Source organism: Photinus pyralis, unplaced genomic scaffold (assembly GCF_008802855.1).
Source record: "Photinus pyralis isolate 1611_PpyrPB1 unplaced genomic scaffold, Ppyr1.3 Ppyr1.4_LG2, whole genome shotgun sequence".
Classification (NCBI taxonomy): domain Eukaryota; kingdom Metazoa; phylum Arthropoda; class Insecta; order Coleoptera; family Lampyridae; genus Photinus; species Photinus pyralis.
Genome location: NW_022170403.1, coordinates 8401702 through 8419729, shown reverse-complemented (window position 1 = coordinate 8419729; position 18028 = coordinate 8401702). Strand labels below are relative to the sequence as shown.

Below are 18028 nucleotides of genomic sequence, written 5' to 3'. Positions count from 1 at the left end.
TTCTTGACACCAGATCTGGGACACCCTGTATATGGTGTGAGTAACAAATTTGATCTCTTGAGTGATGATTTTAGTCACATCTAATACTCTGTGATCAAAAATGAGTTGTTGTGTCACCTATTGGCATCAGCAACAAATTTTTCATTTTCATTCCATTGAATTGTGACATGGGGGGATGATGTTAACAGACATACGTTATTACTTTTGTTCATTACATACATTCGAGTTTCTTTAAGCAGAACAGTTGATTCATATGCTGAATTAAGCAGAATAGGGAGCTAGAGACAACAATTGTGTGATGATTATTACTACAGATGAAACAGGTATCCTGTAACTATCCGGTATCTGGCCATATTTTGATATCCGGGCGAATAACAGATAGTAACACAATATTCAACCTGATACACAATAGTACAAAACCATGATTTTTTAATAAAGTGCAAGAAACTAATATTTGCTTCCCTAATCACTAAGTCACGATGACCTCTGATGAACATGCCCAAATTCTTCCAATCGTATAGGCAGTACTTGAGCGGCGCTAAACTCAACGCACCATGACCACATGTCGAATATCCAATACTCGGTGAAATATCTGTTCCACCTTAATTATTATAACTTACAAATATACAGTATGTTCGATATAAGAGGGTGCAATATTTCTTTTATTTGGCGAGATACGAAAAATTTGATCAATATAATATGCAACATTACGATGTATCCGATCGCATATTGAAACATCGGGTATCATCGTGGCAACTTTTGTTTTTCAAATGCAATTCGACAACGTAAAATATGCATATGGGTAATGAACAAAAAAATGGAAAAATTAGTGATTCAATATTTAGAAAACTTATGAAATCTAGCATGCTGTGTGCTGTCAGGATCCGCTGCGTTTGTTGTGCTACACGGGCAAATCGTATCGCGCAAAACATTGAAGAAGTTGATGTAGGTCTTTTCTGTGTGATATGGCAGACGGCATGTTAGAATTTCATAAGTTTTCTATAGCGCGTTCGTACCTCCAGATGCAGTATGGTGCTTATGGACATACAAAACGTGACAATGACAGCACAAGGAGATTATGTTTTGTTTTAATACTTCAATTTAATCATATGCCAATTTGACATCAATGCGGTCAGAAACAAGGATAGTATTATCGAAGAATGACGCAAACTAGTAAGAGAGGCAATTAGTCCATAAGACCCCATACTGCATATGGGGGTGCGAGCGCGCTATAAATATTGAATTACAAATTTTTCCATTTTTTTGTGAATCAACCATATGCATATTTTACGTTGTCGTACAGCAAATTATAATAATAATAAAGTTTTGATTGATCTGCTCTGTCACACCAAATAAAAAAGATATTGCGGTGACCCTTTTATCTTGAACGCACTGTATACCTATTATATTGAAATATTTTCTTCCCTAATTAATTTAGAGCAATGTTGTAAATAGGTTTCTTGTAGCTTGAAAAATTCTGCGTCTGTTCAAATACAACAAAATACAATTTAGTATTTGCGTAAAAATCTAATTTTTGTTCGACGAAAATCCATCGATATGTAATATTGTAATTGCAATTCAGAATATGATTCACTTCGAACTCTGTTCTGGGCATATCTGTGCCCTTACAGTGCACACATTTTTCTCTATTTTCACTTCCACATATCCAACACCATAATTTTCTCGTTGAAACCCGTAAGGTGCATACTTTATTAGGTACCTACACTATACCTTGCACTATACACACATAAACTGGATGTTATACTTCCTATGAACCATAACAGATTTGCTTCTGGGCTTTGACTCCCCTTAACACTTCAACCTTTGGCAGACTATCTAACTGCCCCTTTACGAACCATTCAGAACTCAGCTTATGGCAGATTGCCATAATAAGTGGAATCGAACTCCTATCAGTGTCATGCACTAATATAACTCCCTATCGGCAACTTGCGTAGTGACGTAAGCGACGCTCGGCCACTATCGGCATGTCGTCAGTTGCATGACAAAATTTGAAAGTTTTATATGTTGTTTCCTGACATGTTGCAATTAGAAAATAGTATATTGAAAGACAAGTGTTACAATGCGACCTATTGTAATACGACTATCTTGTGGCACGAGTGGCGACGCGAAGCGTAGCCACGAGTGTCCGCAAGATAGGAGTATAAAGCATTGTAACACGCGTTTTTCATACTATTTTTTTCTATTTCGGTGCTTTAATTTAATTAAAAAAATCATTATCAGAAACTATAGGGAACATTAGAACTAACATGTTTTATGTTGGGAACACTTTTTATGCCTTAAGTTTTAGGTTGGCAGCGTAGTAAGACTGACATTTTGAAGTTCAAACATGGAAGTACCCAACGAAGTACCTACTTGTACTAACTAGTAACTGCCAACTTAAGAGATGAGTTACCAAAGAAAACGACTATAATCACTGTCTTTGTACAACTGTTTTAGGCCGAAAACAGTTGTACAAAATCATCATTGTGACACCGAAATAGAAAAAAAAGGTTTTGTATATGAGATGTTTAATTACAGGTTATAAACTTTATAGTAAGACACAAAAAAGTTACTATATTTTTTTTCAGGAAGACCCTATTTCACAGAACGAGTGATTTTTACTAAAATGCTAATGTATAATTTCCGTAATTCCTCCAACTTCCCACAACAAAAAATTTACTTAAAACTTTGTTGAAAAATAATTAGGGGAGAAAATATTTCAATATAAACAAATTTTACCATACCCTGTATATTTCATATCACACCCACTCAAATCTATCCAATGGTTATTAACCTCATCCTATAAAAGTTTTGCGCCATTCACATATTGGGCCGTATGAATAAAAGTAAGCAAATGCTTATACTCGCAAAATTCAAAGTAAATACTCGTAAGTGCTCCTTCGCACTGGGCGACTTAGGAACGCTTCTAAGCAAAAGGAAAGGACGCAGTACAGCGCTGCTAAACCATGCTAAACAGACCAGTATGAAGGGGCAGTTACGAGTATTTACTTTGAATTTTGCAAGTATAAGCATTTGCTTACTTTTATTCATACGGCCCATTATGTCATGAACTATCAGCAACAAGCTGGGTTCTTATTATCTGCTCTGGTAATTAATTAAAAATAATTGAATTTCAAATTTACGGCGAATTGCAGCATCATTACTTTTAAGCCTGATTATACAGCATGTCTCTTTCAAATGTTATTGTAGAGATTCTCACTTCTGACAAATAGAAGGTTGTGGTTTTGCCAAACATTGGCTAATTGTTAAGGGTGAATTGAGTGGCCGGACCAATTTTTTTATAGACTTAAATTAGAGGTGACAAATCTATTCTTACATAAATAAGAAACAAAAGAATGATTTTTGTTTTTCGTGGCCATTTAAACTGAACTTAGCTTAAGGGTAGTTTCGAATTCATCGTGATCACAGCCATTCATCAGGTAAGTCAAATGTCAAACCAAACCAATACCAAAAAACTCGTGCAAAGAAGTACCATGAGAGTTGGTAAAAACCGCAACCTATAACAAACTGTAGAATGCCTTCTATCTAACTGAATTGGACCACTGTTTATTCATTGAAACCAGATGTGATTTGTGCTTAGACCAATGTATTATTTGATCATGTATTTGCAGTTTAGTACCATTTTATTTGTACAATGCACATAGTGTGCAGCGAAATTGTAATGTTAGGTAATTCATTGTACACAGTATTATTAAAAAAATGAAATAAATAAAACTAACACTACTTACCACATGCTGTTACTGTTAACAGTGAACTTATTTTATATTTTTATAATTGTGACGAATTTACATAATTTATTTGTTACCAAATACATAACTTCCAACATTACTTGTGTTCAATCATTATAAAATCTATCACTATACCACTCCTTATGATGACTTAAGAAACTAGAACAGAAGTGCATCAGAAAGGAGAACTTACGTTTGGATGTTACTTACTCCATAAACGACTCTAGATGCCCATGTAATACTTTCAGTTTATTTTCGGCCATAGTACACGTATTTAACAGTTCGGGTAATTTCACTAAAAAAAATCATCATTTACTAAATCAATATTTATTGTACTTTCTTAATCAACAGAAAATTCCATGCATAGTTTTGGGGACACTTCTCAATTGAAAAAAAAATTTAGTAGTAATACATACCGAATAAACGCAATAGATGTGTAGCACCATACAGTAATGACGGTGGTAGTGGCTGTTGGATAAAAACATGTTCAGGAAGCAGTTTCCACGAGAAAAATTTGGTAACACTAACCGACATCGTGTCAGAATTCCTAGTCGCCCTGTTGAAAAAATAAAAAGATATTAGAAAGTTTTACAAGCAGACGACCATAACTTTTACTGAAAATCATCCAAGACTTTCAGTAATAATATGAAACTGCGAGCTGGCCTGAACAGCAAAAGAAGAAGTGGATTAGGGATGTGATGTTATACCTACCCCTACAGCTTACAACGAAAGTAATTTCAGAACACCGTTCTGCGCAGTCGTTAAAACCAGCAGGCGAGAAGTACATATTACAGGAGGGTGGCGTCGACGCGAGTAGTGGTTGTCCAGCTTTGTTGAAAAGCAGGTGTTTGTCTACCGGTTTTACTGCTTTTGTATTGCAGTGTTCTTTGTGTTTGATATTTTTCCAAGTGTTACCAGTACTCGTTTTAATTCTTTGATTTACCTATTTAATCTATTTTAAACTCAATTTTTAAATTTCATATATTACTTTGCTGCGATTTCAACTTTGCTTTAGATTTGATACCTGTTGATTGAAGGTATTTCGTGGGCCGCTATTGTTTGTGTACACCGTTAGATGAGCAACGTTTTAGCTTGGCTTCACTATGCACTTTATTAAGCCGGCCTATTTTATGATAATATTTACGATTATTTTATTCACGCGGGAGTAGGGCAGTGTGATGTTAGCCCTAAATGTTTGGCTTAATCATTTATTTCCGTGGAAAGGAAGAACTTCATGCAGTCTAGCTAAAAAAAAAGGAGGGCCCCCTAATTAACTTTTCTTTTGTTTAAAATGCGGGATTGTATGTGGGGTGACAACTTTAGCTTTCTGGCATTCCCACATGCACTCTCCGTGTTAAATTAATGGTGGACGATGCCAGAACAAAGTCGTGCCCATTTGGATGCTCTGTAGGTACATGCAATTTATCATTTTATGATTTACTTTATCTAAATTGTACCCTAGATGTGTTTCATGTGTTTTATACTCAAATGATTTATTTTGTTTACCATTTGTAATTATGATGTCATTTGTATCTTGTTTGATTAATTTGTTTACCAACATTTGGCTCGATTACTCGATTTTCGTTGTAGGATTTGAGATATGTGTGAATTTCGTATTTCTGTTTGCGTGTTATGCCGGTTTTTTTTTCTTGCTGGTTCGTTTTTCCCTGGCTTTTCGGTTTGGAACCAAGCCTCGTGCGTAATAAATTTCATTTATCTTAATTCCTTCGAACGCACAAAAATTCTGTCTTTTACTTAATTCCTGTCCCGATTGTGTCGCACGTCCCAAGGTTCCAACACATAAAAGATCGCCATAGTAAAACGACAACATAGGAGTCTCATTCGTACCATGCAGACTCAGCCGAATGCTATCAAGATTTGAACGTGGCGCGAAAGCCGCCACTCTACATTCCACAATATGACTGCGAAAATGACGCCGTCTGTCGTCAGTAAATTGTAAACACTATTATAAGAATTATTGAAAGCGACACATTACCCAACACGCCCTGTGGACTTTACCCAACATACTAACGGTCAGTGGAATAACTATAAATGAAAAAACAAAAGGTATTATCCACTGTTACATGACACACCCTATATAGTATTTTTTTAATGCACAACTAATATAGTAATATGTAATACCAATGGATGGGTTCAAGGGTTTTTTTAACATGCCCCCTATTCATTATCGAATGAGCATTCTATAGTCAACAATTTAACGCTTGGGTACCATTAACTAGGGGTTTACAATGCTATAGAAACCATCCTGTTATCTACCTTAATTTTTATATAACGGGCGATCAAAAATGAGTTGCTGTCGAGTCGCCTTTGGAAGTTCAAGTTAAGTACGATTTCCTATGGAAACAAAAATTCCAACGGTGACTCGACAGCAACTCATTTTTGATGGCATAGTACAAGCTGAAACATTAACATATGTAAAAGAAATTGCATAATGGAGAATAAAGTTGTAATAGTATTTTACATTATTAGCCAGGTAAGTGAGTTTTTACTGGCGATAGGAGAAGTTGACTGGCGAGCCGTTAGGCGAGCCTGTTATCTCCTAGAGCCAGTAAAAACTATTACCTGGCGTATAATGTACAATATTTTATTTGTTACTCATTTGTAAACAATAGTAAACGTAAATAATTAGTTCTTAAATTGATCTTGAAGAAATGTCTAAAATATCATGTGATCCATGTAATAGAGACTTCGCATTAATTCTGGCCAATGAAATTACTAGATTACTAACTTGTAAAATTTTTACAGGTCTGCTGTCAGTTTTACAAGTCTGCTGTCAGTTTTACAGGTCTGCTGTCAGTTTTACAAGTCAGTAGCGTTTAAACATGACGTTTACCCGTTTGCGTTTTGTCTTGTTAATCAACGTTTACAACTGAGTAACAAATAAATTATATAATAGGAGGCATTGTCACTTCGTTGTTATGACAGCATTACATAATGCAGTTGGAATACCTACAAAACATACACCTCTAAAAGGCATTATGCGAGTCACTCTGTGATTGGGGATAATAAATAAATTTGGGATCAGCTTCCTATACAAGTTTTCGAAGTGGAAATTCACATACTCTACACATCCATTTTGAGCATTTCTTGACGAACTACTACAAAAGGTATTAATATGTATGTCACTCCTAGACCATATAGTACATGGACTGCTATTAACCCTATGCTTTTAATATAAAATGGGTGGTCACGGATAGAGGGCACTGTAGTTGTGGGCATGCATAGATATATAAATACCTAGATACAGCCATCCTTAACAAACGTACCTCGGTTTTTAAAAAACATATCAAAGAAAATTTGTACATCTCTCCATTACTTTCTAACCAAGAAGAAACATGTTCTATCTCTTTTTATTGCATTAACAACTATGTCGTACGCGAATCGGACGCTTAAAACAAACTTAGCGCGTCCCATAAGTCATGTGACAGTTGACACATTTCACGATCGCGCGAAATCAAATCTAACTAAAAATATTCGCCCTAAACATGATGGGCGGTTTTTTCACTAAATATTATGTGATTATTGCGTTATCAATTGAATACGAATAACATTAGTGCTTGCCATAATGATAGACGCATCCATAATTGTTATTCCTGAAATAGTTTTATTACATAGAGCTACGCCATTCAAATTTGGGACTATGGTTACCTTGTTTGGCATGATGTGCTGCAGTGAATTCATTGCTGGCTTGTAGAATATCAAAAAAAACCGTAAGTAAGTAAAGTTTATGTTCAACAATTTAATTTTAATTACATGGTTGTAGGCGTAATGGTTACGGAGATTAAGTTGCGACAGGAAGTGAATTCGTTTCCAATTATCATTTTGGCCTATATGATGTTGATGCAGTGCGTTTGTATCATGATCACAAAGAAGGATCCGTGCAATATTCTTAGGAAAACGAGATTTATAGACTGTGTGTGCGTGCAATATCAAATTTTGGTCGCTACGCGTCTTGCCCTACCTTTCGATATATGTCCAATCGGTGGGGTTTCTTTTTGAAATTATAGTGCTAATTGTAGTAAGTAAGCTACACGTGTACATTTATTTAAAATAAATACAACATCTTAACAATGATATCCAATTGGTGATAATACTCATTTAGTGAACATTCATTACATTTATAAAAGTTCACAATCCGAATCATTGTCAGATGAAATTGACAAATCCGAATCATCACTGTCATTATTAACACTTATTATAAAGTTCAGAAACATCAACCAATATAACTTCTCTTTTAAATTAATAACTTTCCACATGTTCACACACTTTCTTCCATTTGTCAGCTGTAATTTTTTCAAATTCTTCATTTTCCAGCTTTCTAAGTAACATCTTCCATTTTAAATGTAACATTTCTTGCTACTATGCGATTTAAATAAATAAAAAGGCGGTTTATTTATGTTGTAAAGTCTCAAATCTGATAATTTTCTGTGTGATTTGTGCTAACAATTTGATTGACAGCTATAATAAATAATGCGAATCTTGTCTTCCATGCTCAGGGTACCTCTATAAAGGATAGCGCTATACGTAATTAATGTGCCGAAAGTGATGGTAATAGATGGTGCGTCCTTTTGAACTATGTTGGGGTATGGCTGTATCTATGTATTTATATATCTATGTGGGCATGTGAATCTCAGGGTAAACTAAAGTCGTTTAAACACCACTTGGATCGCGTAAAGAGTAGCTTTTATAATAACCGCGTAGCACGGGAAGCTTTAAATACTCTTGATTATCTTCTACACGTCCACAAATAAGAATAGGTTTGCTTTGTTGGCATATCTAGGCGATTAATTAATTGACGTTTGTTAATTTATAGGTTGACAGTATCAAATTGTTTCTAATCGGACAACTTCGGGCAGACTCGTTTACCCTGAAACTTACATACCCAGGCGATGTCCTTGACCATATTTTAGTTACAATTAGCAGTCCATATACTATATGGTCTAAGATGTCACTAAAGACACTCCTCAGAACTTTTGATTCATTCTCACTACAAAACACCCTTGCCTGAGAAAAGACGAAGATATGTCACAGAGCGAGTGTTACATCAGGAACAAAAAGGTAGGTTGTACTAAATGATCGGTACTTACCTTGACGTAGAGGTATTATTGTATGAAGAAGAATCATCTAAGTTGCCGTTAGTATGAACCTCGGCGGTTCTTTCAGATCTCAAACCTCGTCTACGCTTGATAGTTCGGTGGCCAATATTATTGGAATGATTATGACCTCCGTCATGGTTGTTGTAATTATCCTCATCTGCATCCATGTTTGGTAAGTGAGCGTACTCTAAGTCTTCTAGTTCTTGTTTAACATTCCTGTCAAATAAAGTAAATTTTTAATAGAAACTAATACAAATCATGACTACACACTTCAAATTAGTTTTTTATTGCACAATTTACATACTGATAGTGATAACAAATGACACTGTAGATTACCGTTAACATAATTTTAATCAATAAAAGTCGAACTATACTGTGAATTAATGAAAATATATACTTACAATTCGTGCTTTACGGTACTGTCATTTGGAAAAACTACAGCTTGAGCAGTTTCGACTTGATTGCGTTCTTTGTCATACAACAGCAAATCTTTCAGTGTAAAATCAAAATATATTCGTAGTCCGTCTAGCATTTCTTTACAAATATTTAAACTGAAAAAGATAATACAGTTACAAATTGAAACAATTGACACAAAACTTGCTTGCGAGTACAAGACACAAATTTGCACCAATTCCCAAGAGCACCCATAGAAAGTGCTTCCAAACACACAGCATTATGTCATGTGAATTGCACAATTGCTTTTCAGGCGATCGTTTTTAAGGATTCTGATTATAAGGACTGGTATGGAAAAAAAGAAGCACTATGGGTCTGACTTATGTTATAGAATTCAAACGACGATCGCCAGAATAAAATTTGGACATGTGGCTTACACTGATATTTCAAGATAAACGTTTTACCAAATAGCGCATGCGAGCATTGCGGAATGGTTGGAAGTCTAGACCACATCTTCTTTGAGTGCAAAAAATTTGAAAAGCAGCAAAAACAAGTGGGTCAACAGGAATGTAACTTTTGGTTCCATAGCAGTATCTCACTCTCAATGTTTTCCCGCAACCCACCGTCCACAAACTACACACTACCTACCTAACTTACCGTAATACTGTACCTACCAGAACTTACTATAACTACGAGCCGTCGCGTCGTTTGCGATTGCTGACATCATGACAGCAGCCGGTTACTTTTTGTAGTGTTATATGCGTGCGGGTGTAAATATACAGGCATTCAGTTATTTATTTTTTAAATTTGTTCAATTTTCTCATTTTATTTGTAAAGTTACACCCTCGGTTACACCTATCCATTCTACTTAGCTATAATGATTTATTTATACCTATACGTAAATTATTCTCTGAAAATGAAAAAGCAAAACAAAAATGTTATTTCTAAAATCACACTTAAGAAATTGCACAGTGGAATCCAGCGTTCGTTGCCGTTTATATCGAGACCCTGTGGCGTATAATTTGTAGGTGATTTCTAGGTTTCCCAAGCTGCACTGCAAATCTTATACAGGGTGGCCCAATGAAAACAGTCAATTTTGGCCGTTTGACGACAGTTTTGCCAGAAAGACTTGACCGGTCAATTTTAGTTTTGATGAGGACATACATAACTTCAATGTTAAATGGGAAGGGGTGGTAAACGTTAGATAATTCGATACACATGTTCATTCTGTTTTCAGCACTGTTTTTATTTTTAAAATCAGATCAGTAGTTCCAGACAAAACTTGATTTAAATGAATTTGCAATCAACTTCGTAACAGTAACCGTTATTCAAGATTACAGAAACAATTTTGTTATCACTTTATTAGTGTTCGAAATCACCACCAACTTACATACAATAATAAACATTTAGTTCAATATGACGTCGCACGTTTTGTGACATTTCTGGGGTAATCTGACTGATTTCGTCAAGGATTTCGTATATGATACGTTGTCATAGTTCTTCTAAGTGCTTGTTCACAATGGACATAAGCGTTACAAAAACATAACAGATACATAAAACATAATATTGACATAAGACATAATTTTACGCAGGTGGAGAAAGTGTTCACAGTGACCGTAAGATTATAATTATCTGCGTAGGCGCAAATCAAAACGTCAAGAACATAACAATATTATTTGTGGTGTATATGTGTGTGCCACTGAGATGGAAATTTCAACAGTTTTATTGCTTTTACTGTTATGAAGACACAGAGACAAAGTTGTTACAAAACAAAAACGGCGTTGGTGGGTCAGACCTATAAATCGAGACCGAGAGAAAAGGGGAGAATTTAAGAATTTAAGCTTGTCTAGAAATGAAGCTGCATGATGAAGAATATGGTTTTTTTCATACACCAGGATTATTCGATCACCTATTAAACTTATATCTTTTGTCCCCTTTATTAAACAATTAGGGTTTTAATCGCACCAAACTAATTAATAATTCGACGTCTATACGTTTTCCATGTCGTGTTGGATATAATCAAAAAACAACACACGAAGGACCAAACCACACCAAACTATGAAATAATGCGCCAAAAACTATGTACCAATTTAAAAATAACCAGATTATGTTGGCAGAAGAGATGTCATCCACGTTAGACGTAGTAACTGAAATGTCAAACCAACAGCTGCGTCTTTGTACCCAACAGAAATACACCTAATTCCACTAGATTTTTCATAAAACCTACGTAAAGTTGAAACCGACCCAACTTTATGTATTTTTTATGTACCGTTTCGGTAGGACATAAAACATACGCAAACATTTACAAAAAAATAAAAATTATGTAATCATTGTGAACACATACGTTGGTTTGCTACTATTCAACATTATGAATTATGTATCTGTTATGTTTTTGTTATGCTTATGTCCATTCAGGGCCGCATTTAGCCATTCAGCGCCCCTAGGCCTACAAACTAAAGAGCGCCCCCTACCTCCGCACTCTTATCGCACCCCATACACGTCCAGTTGTAAATAAATTATTCTTGATATTGTCAAAATTGTATTTGATTTGGATGGTGTATAAGAATAACGAAAATATGAACTCCAAAATAGTACACAAACACAATACATTTATGATAGATAATATTCACAAATTCTGACCATTTATTAAAAACCAGAAATAATTACATCCTGGTTCATCATGTAGAAAAAACAAAGTAACAAGTACAACTGGTGCAAGCTATTGCCTCGGAACAAAGCGCCCCGCTGGACAAGTTCAATTATTCGCTAAAAGGGGAGTATGTTTGCATATGACCCTTGGCCGCCGGTGCCCGCAACGTAGCAGGAAGATGGTCTGCATGACCACGAGGATTGCGTTGCGCCCTATTACGCTTACGAATAAGTCAACGATTACGGACACGATAAGCGACGCTAGCAAATTGAACTTTACCTAAAGCGCATTCTTTCTTTTGTACCCCTTCCAATTTAGCGCCCCCTAAAAATTTGCGCCCTAGGCCTGGGCCTAGTTGGCCTAATGGGAAATGCGGTACTGTGTCCATTGTGAACAAGCACTAAGATTCAGGTTGCGCTGCATAAATTTGAGATTTCACAAGAAAAAAATCTAACAGTGACATATCTAGCCATTTGATACAACTTCTACATCCAACCCATCTACCAGGGAACCTAAGGTCCAAGAATGTTGGAATATATATAATTATAATCAAGTTTGATATTCATACAGCGCCAGCTTAGTGTATAAGTAATTTTGAAATATGTATGTGAAAAATTTAATTCAAGAAATCTGCCATTGTAAGTTTATATTAACACTGATTTTTGTGTTGACTGATTAAAATCTTTCATCGAACTCATTCTGCTAATATTCTCACAAAGAACTGTCGAACATTTGTGCAAAATGAGGAGGGCCCCGTCTTGTTGCAATATCACATCATCTTCTATGTAACGCTTCCATAACGTTGGTTATCATTGGATCAATAAAACCTTCTAACAATGCCATATATTTAAATTTGGTAGAAGTAGTTTTATTGGTTTGATAAAACAGTATATGTATATAGTTACATTTAAAATATGTAGTGATTTATTCAAATCCAATGTAACATATAATCGAAATACTTTTAGTTTGCACTACCAGCAACAAAACCACTCAAAGTAGAAAGTTCTAGTGTAATTGTCTTTAATTTTTCCCGCAAATATAAGAAATCATCTCGGAAATCATCAAAAAACCTTTGGAGCTTAGAGGAGAAAATTACGTCTCTTAACATTGTGTGTACGTCATATGGTTTCCACGCAAAAGATTGTTGAAATATTGAGGAAATCAGTAATTTTTGGAAAATAAGACAAAAATATAAATGAAGTGCAATTTTCCCTTTAACTGAATTATTAAGCAGCATAGCTGTTGGAGATCATCTTTGTTGAAGAGTTGGCTTTGATTAATAGAAAAATATAACAAAATCCAATAGAGTTCAATCAATTGCGAATACATATAAATAATTATATTTTATTTCCATTTTGCTGTATTCTGCTTAGATATATTCAATAAGAGCAAACGGTTGGACCGATTCGTTTCAAACTTTGCAGAGTTGACCTATGTGGCACATGTAACAAGACTATTGAAAATGGGTCAAATCCAATGATTTCGTAGGAACACACCCTACACGTCCTGATGAGCTCATTTTAGAACATAAAAGTGTAATTCAAAACCCCTGTAATGTGAGCTACCAAGCAGTCACTACCTACACTTGAAGCAGCGCTATCTCATCCTTGCATATTTTGACTCACATCTAAGGATCGTTCGTTACTGAGAATCTCAGAACCAATTTGTGTTTGCAACTGGGCCTAAGTATTTCACTTACTTTTTCTGAACATCTTCGGGTCTTATTTTGCTTGGTATCCTATGCCTAGTAAGTGGCTTATCATTTAAACCACATAGCAGACTTGTGGCATAATGTTTCCAATACATCTCCAAAATTGTTACCACGTTTGGTTCTGCAGGTAGCTTCATTAACTGTTAACAAAATGTTTTACTAGTAAGTGTAACATACAAAAAATTTCTACATACCTTATTTTGATTATTAATGTTTTCGTAATCATTTTCTAAAATTTCTTTTAAATCTTGGCTCAGTTCAATAGGAAACATGTCATCCTCCAATGATGAATCCTCCTCAGAACTGTGGCTGGATTCATCGGTGTCCAATTGTGTTGGACTGCCCACACTTCCATCCTCTGACGAATGAGCAATAGGTTCATTACTTTTCCTAATTAGTTTCTTCCTTTCTTTTCGATACAAGTATGCACCTCTGCGAAAAATAATTCTTATGAAAAACAATTTTACTAGTCACGAATCCTTCCCTCGCATATTTTCTGTTTAGCAAAATGACATTATAGAGGAATTTCTGGAATTTCACCTGTGCACGTCATCAGTGTATTACATCAGAATTAGATATGTTTACATAGTGTCTGCAATCGATAGAACCGAGGATAGAGCAGAATGGGTATGTACGAGGGTATGTAGCAAAGCATACCAACACTACTGCATTGTGGTCGATATACTGTAGAATGTAGAGGATCGTTGGTATAGCTGGTACACCAACCACAATCCACAATGCAGCACTGTTCTGTTCTATCAATTGCATATACTATGTAAACATGCCCAATTCAGATGTAATACATCGATCACGTACATACAACCTTAGGAAAATCCTACCATATCAATTAATGCACCTGGTTTGTATCTTAAATTTGGGGAATTTATCATAGGTTATTATTATTAATATACAGAAAACACAAGTGGTACCTACTATTGATTTAGTAAATACTTACATGTGAAGTTGTGATTTTTCTGCTAAATCTTTTTGTAATTGTCGATTTTCAGGTGTATCTTTGAGTACATACTCTTCACGTACACACCTGTCCCATGACGAGTTCCAACCCTTAAAAACATCACACGTAACACCTTGTAACTATAATGAATGCCTCTTACGAACCTGAAAGTGTATTAAATATTCCACATTTTTCCGACCACGACTATCTTTAGTTATGACAACATCTAAAACCTAAGCAAGACATTTGGTAATAACAGATTAGATGTATATCTCTCTACCTACCTTAGAATCGTATAACACTTTGGCTTTAGTTGGATCAGGTTCATAACAAAGTACTCTTTCGCCTTCGTAAAATTTCAGTTTTATTCCTCCTCTAGTTGAGACCATGTCAAGAAATCAAAGGATCGGTTTTACCCCTTAGAATGTAAGCGAATCATGCAATTAGCATAATTATGGGTAGGGTAAGGGTATAAAAAAGCTCGCTCCGCTATGAAACACTCAAATAATTAAATATCAACAACAACATAAACATAACCTCAATACCTCACACCTTTCAAATGTTAAACTCGGTTAAACCACAGAAACACACCATAGCTCTTGGCCACAGCCGTCTATAATTACAAGCCATGCTGAGCAGTTTGGCAACGTTGTTCGAAAGTCAATCGGTGGGCCGATGTAAGTTTTAATGGAGTCTTGTTGCTCTTGAAAAATGGCATTTTCCTCTCCCCTGTGTTTCGTCGTGGCGGTTTTAATATAGAAGAAAGATACTTGGCAGCTTACAATTGTACATATATTTTTTTCATTTACAAAAATGGATAATAACATTTTTATTTGACTTTAAAATTCGGAACGCTGTAAATTGGTAACTGCATCATAATGTGCTTTCCATCGAGATCTCCGAAATTGGTGAACTTCTGTCGAAAGAGGTCGAGGTGAAGCACACGCTTGAGCACTTAATTTCGGTAAAAGGACAGTAAATCGCTGCGCATCAGCGAGGTTATATCAACGACCAAGTGTGATTCGGAATGGCAGACTTTAAGCCAGTCGCTACTCCAGTGGGTCTAGATACGAAGCTTTTAAAGAGGGGAGCTCCACAGACTTCAAATTCCCGTACCATGAACTCTTGGGAATAAGAATATACACTCATAATCTGTCATGTTGAATTAGGAAATCGGCCTACCATGCAGTGTTGCCATAATTCTCAGCACGGCTTTTAATTATAGACGGCTGTGTCTTGGCATAGGAAAAATAATTGCGCGGTATAAAGGATTCAAGCCTCTATGTGTGATTTCAGTAACTATTAATTTTGCAGGTATAAGTAGTTTGCGTCATTACTTATACAAATGGCATCTATACATGTTTTAAAGTGCCATCTATAAATACTTCTTTCAAACATTTTTGATAATCTTGTATTGAGACATGTGTCTTTGTTATCATGAATTAATTTCGATATCCTATCGCCGTTGTATAAAAATGGCAAAAGCCGGTAATTGTTTGCGAATATTAGCAGTGTGGCAATTCATAAATAACAACCCCTAATTTAAAACTATACGGAGAAGAAGGGGTCGTACATGCGGGTGAAAAATTTAGATATTTTCAACTTTATTTGGTCCTTATACAGGGTGGTGACTTGCGTAACGCATCATAGGGATTGCAATGAAAAATTCATAGTAATGTACTACCATTGAATTTATAACTATCAGAAGCGCAGGTTAAATGGCAGGATATGTGACTGTTTTCAATAGTTTAAATTACACGACGTAGATGTCTCTACCATCGAGAAAGATGAATAATAATGTCAGTTTTTTACCTTTGTTAATTATTATACAGGAATCTGTAATGAACCCACTATCTCGATTTGTAATTGTTGTATACAGAATTCTAGATACCCAAGAAACGTACTTATAAGGCATTTATGTGGCACACAGGATGTTGAATGACGTAAGATAAACATTCTTCCTTTCATGAATCGTGACCTTACTTAACATTCCTTAAGGAAGATTGAATTACATTTGAACAGGAAAGCAAAAAATACGCAGGCATCCTTGATCACTGTAACAGAAATTAAATGTACCTACCTATCTATTCTTAATTTTTGTGTGTGTCGGTTAAACCGTTGCCACCGGTTAAACTACCTAGGACAGGGGTCGGCAACCTATTGTAATTCAATCTTCCTTAAGGAATGTTAAATAAGGTCACGATTCATGAAAGGAAGAATGTTTATCTTACGTCATTCAACATCCTGTGTGCAATCATATGTGTGATACCGTTATGCTATTGTTTATAATTGTTTACATTTTTGGTGTAATGTTTGCTTAATTTATGTTTATTGATGTTGATTACTTGGTCTTGTCCCTGAAGTTACATTCATGTTAAGTTTTCATTTTATTTTAATATGTGGAAATTGCTGATTCGTTTGATGTATGTACTGACTTGTTGTTTGTTACTAACAATTTTCTCCGTGAATGAAGCAGTCTCGGGAAGGTGGAAAAAGAAACTGTAGTCTATAATTATGTGTTAGGGCACCTAATTCCGTGCACTGTCTTCGACATCCAACTGTAGGTTCGAAACCCCGAAACCAGGGGCGGACTACCCATCTTGCAGGAGCGAGATTACGCTAATCAAAGCTCTTCAGTTTAGAATCTATGTGCGTTAAATGAGTGGCGATTCAATAATTTCCACATATCTTGTTTTTAGTCAAATTTGCCTACAAGGCCATGTAATGTTCCATCTTGCTTTCAACAAAAGGACTTTATTGCACCAAAGATGAGTCACAATCTGTACTTTTAACCCTTTCTCAGAATCTTGGTACCTGCTCCTACCTGACCCATTGTCCCCAAAAACTTGCTTTAACCTTGAGTGTAACAAACATTGTGTATATGCATTTACTATCTTTGTTAACTACTGCTTAAACTTTTACAAAATATTTTGTTAATTAACTTTTGGACTGTTTTAATCAAACTGCAAGGTTTTTCTTACGTCGTACTCTTTTTATCCTTGGCAGTGACTTTTGCGAGAGTACGACACCTTTTGGCTTTGTTTGTTTTGTTTATATCAATGTACATCAACTAAATTTTCGGGTTTTCACAATCATAATAATTACGATCATTATTAAACAAACTTTTCACAATTTCAGTGTTTTATTTAACGTTCCTTCCCTACTGTGCTTCAGGTCAAAGCGTTGTCTACAACTAACGTAAGGGGGGCCTGCCTTAGATGTTTTATCACGTGCCACTTTTCAAATTTAAGCGGGTTCTTGTTTAGTTTTAGAGAGAATAGTCATTCGGGTGTCCATTTTTAAACGTTGCCGGGTTTATTTTATTTCCGTGTTCTTGTAGTGTGAAGTTAGCGTAGAACCTGGGGGTTAAGTACACTACAAGACGGCAGCTTATTTCTGGTAATGGTAATTGGAATAAGCATGAAAAAGGAGGTACCGGCCGGCCAGTATACT

General features: G+C 35.5%; 1 protein-coding gene across 3 annotated transcripts in view; it reads right to left on the bottom strand.

Annotated features, from left to right (window-relative positions):
- LOC116163545 (male-specific lethal 3 homolog) overlaps positions 1-15224 on the bottom strand; it is a 32181-nt gene extending 16957 nt beyond the window's left edge. Inside the window, exons 1-11 of one of the 3 annotated variants that reach the window (XR_004143759.1) lie at positions 15121-15224; positions 14860-15064; positions 14740-14808; positions 14576-14685; positions 13815-14052; positions 13609-13760; positions 9268-9417; positions 8858-9082; positions 4166-4305; positions 3960-4044; positions 3750-3908 (exon numbers count right to left, since the gene is read on the bottom strand). Coding sequence is in view for 1 of the 3 variants with exons in the window: in XM_031477535.1 (XP_031333395.1) it covers positions 3857-3908; positions 3960-4044; positions 4166-4305; positions 8858-9082; positions 9268-9417; positions 13609-13760; positions 13815-14052; positions 14576-14685; positions 14740-14808; positions 14860-14964 (1326 nt within the window). In the remaining 2 variants the exon portion in view is untranslated. The other 2 variants (XR_004143760.1, XM_031477535.1) reach the window with 2 other exon arrangements.
- Positions 15225-18028: the final 2804 nt, after the last annotated feature.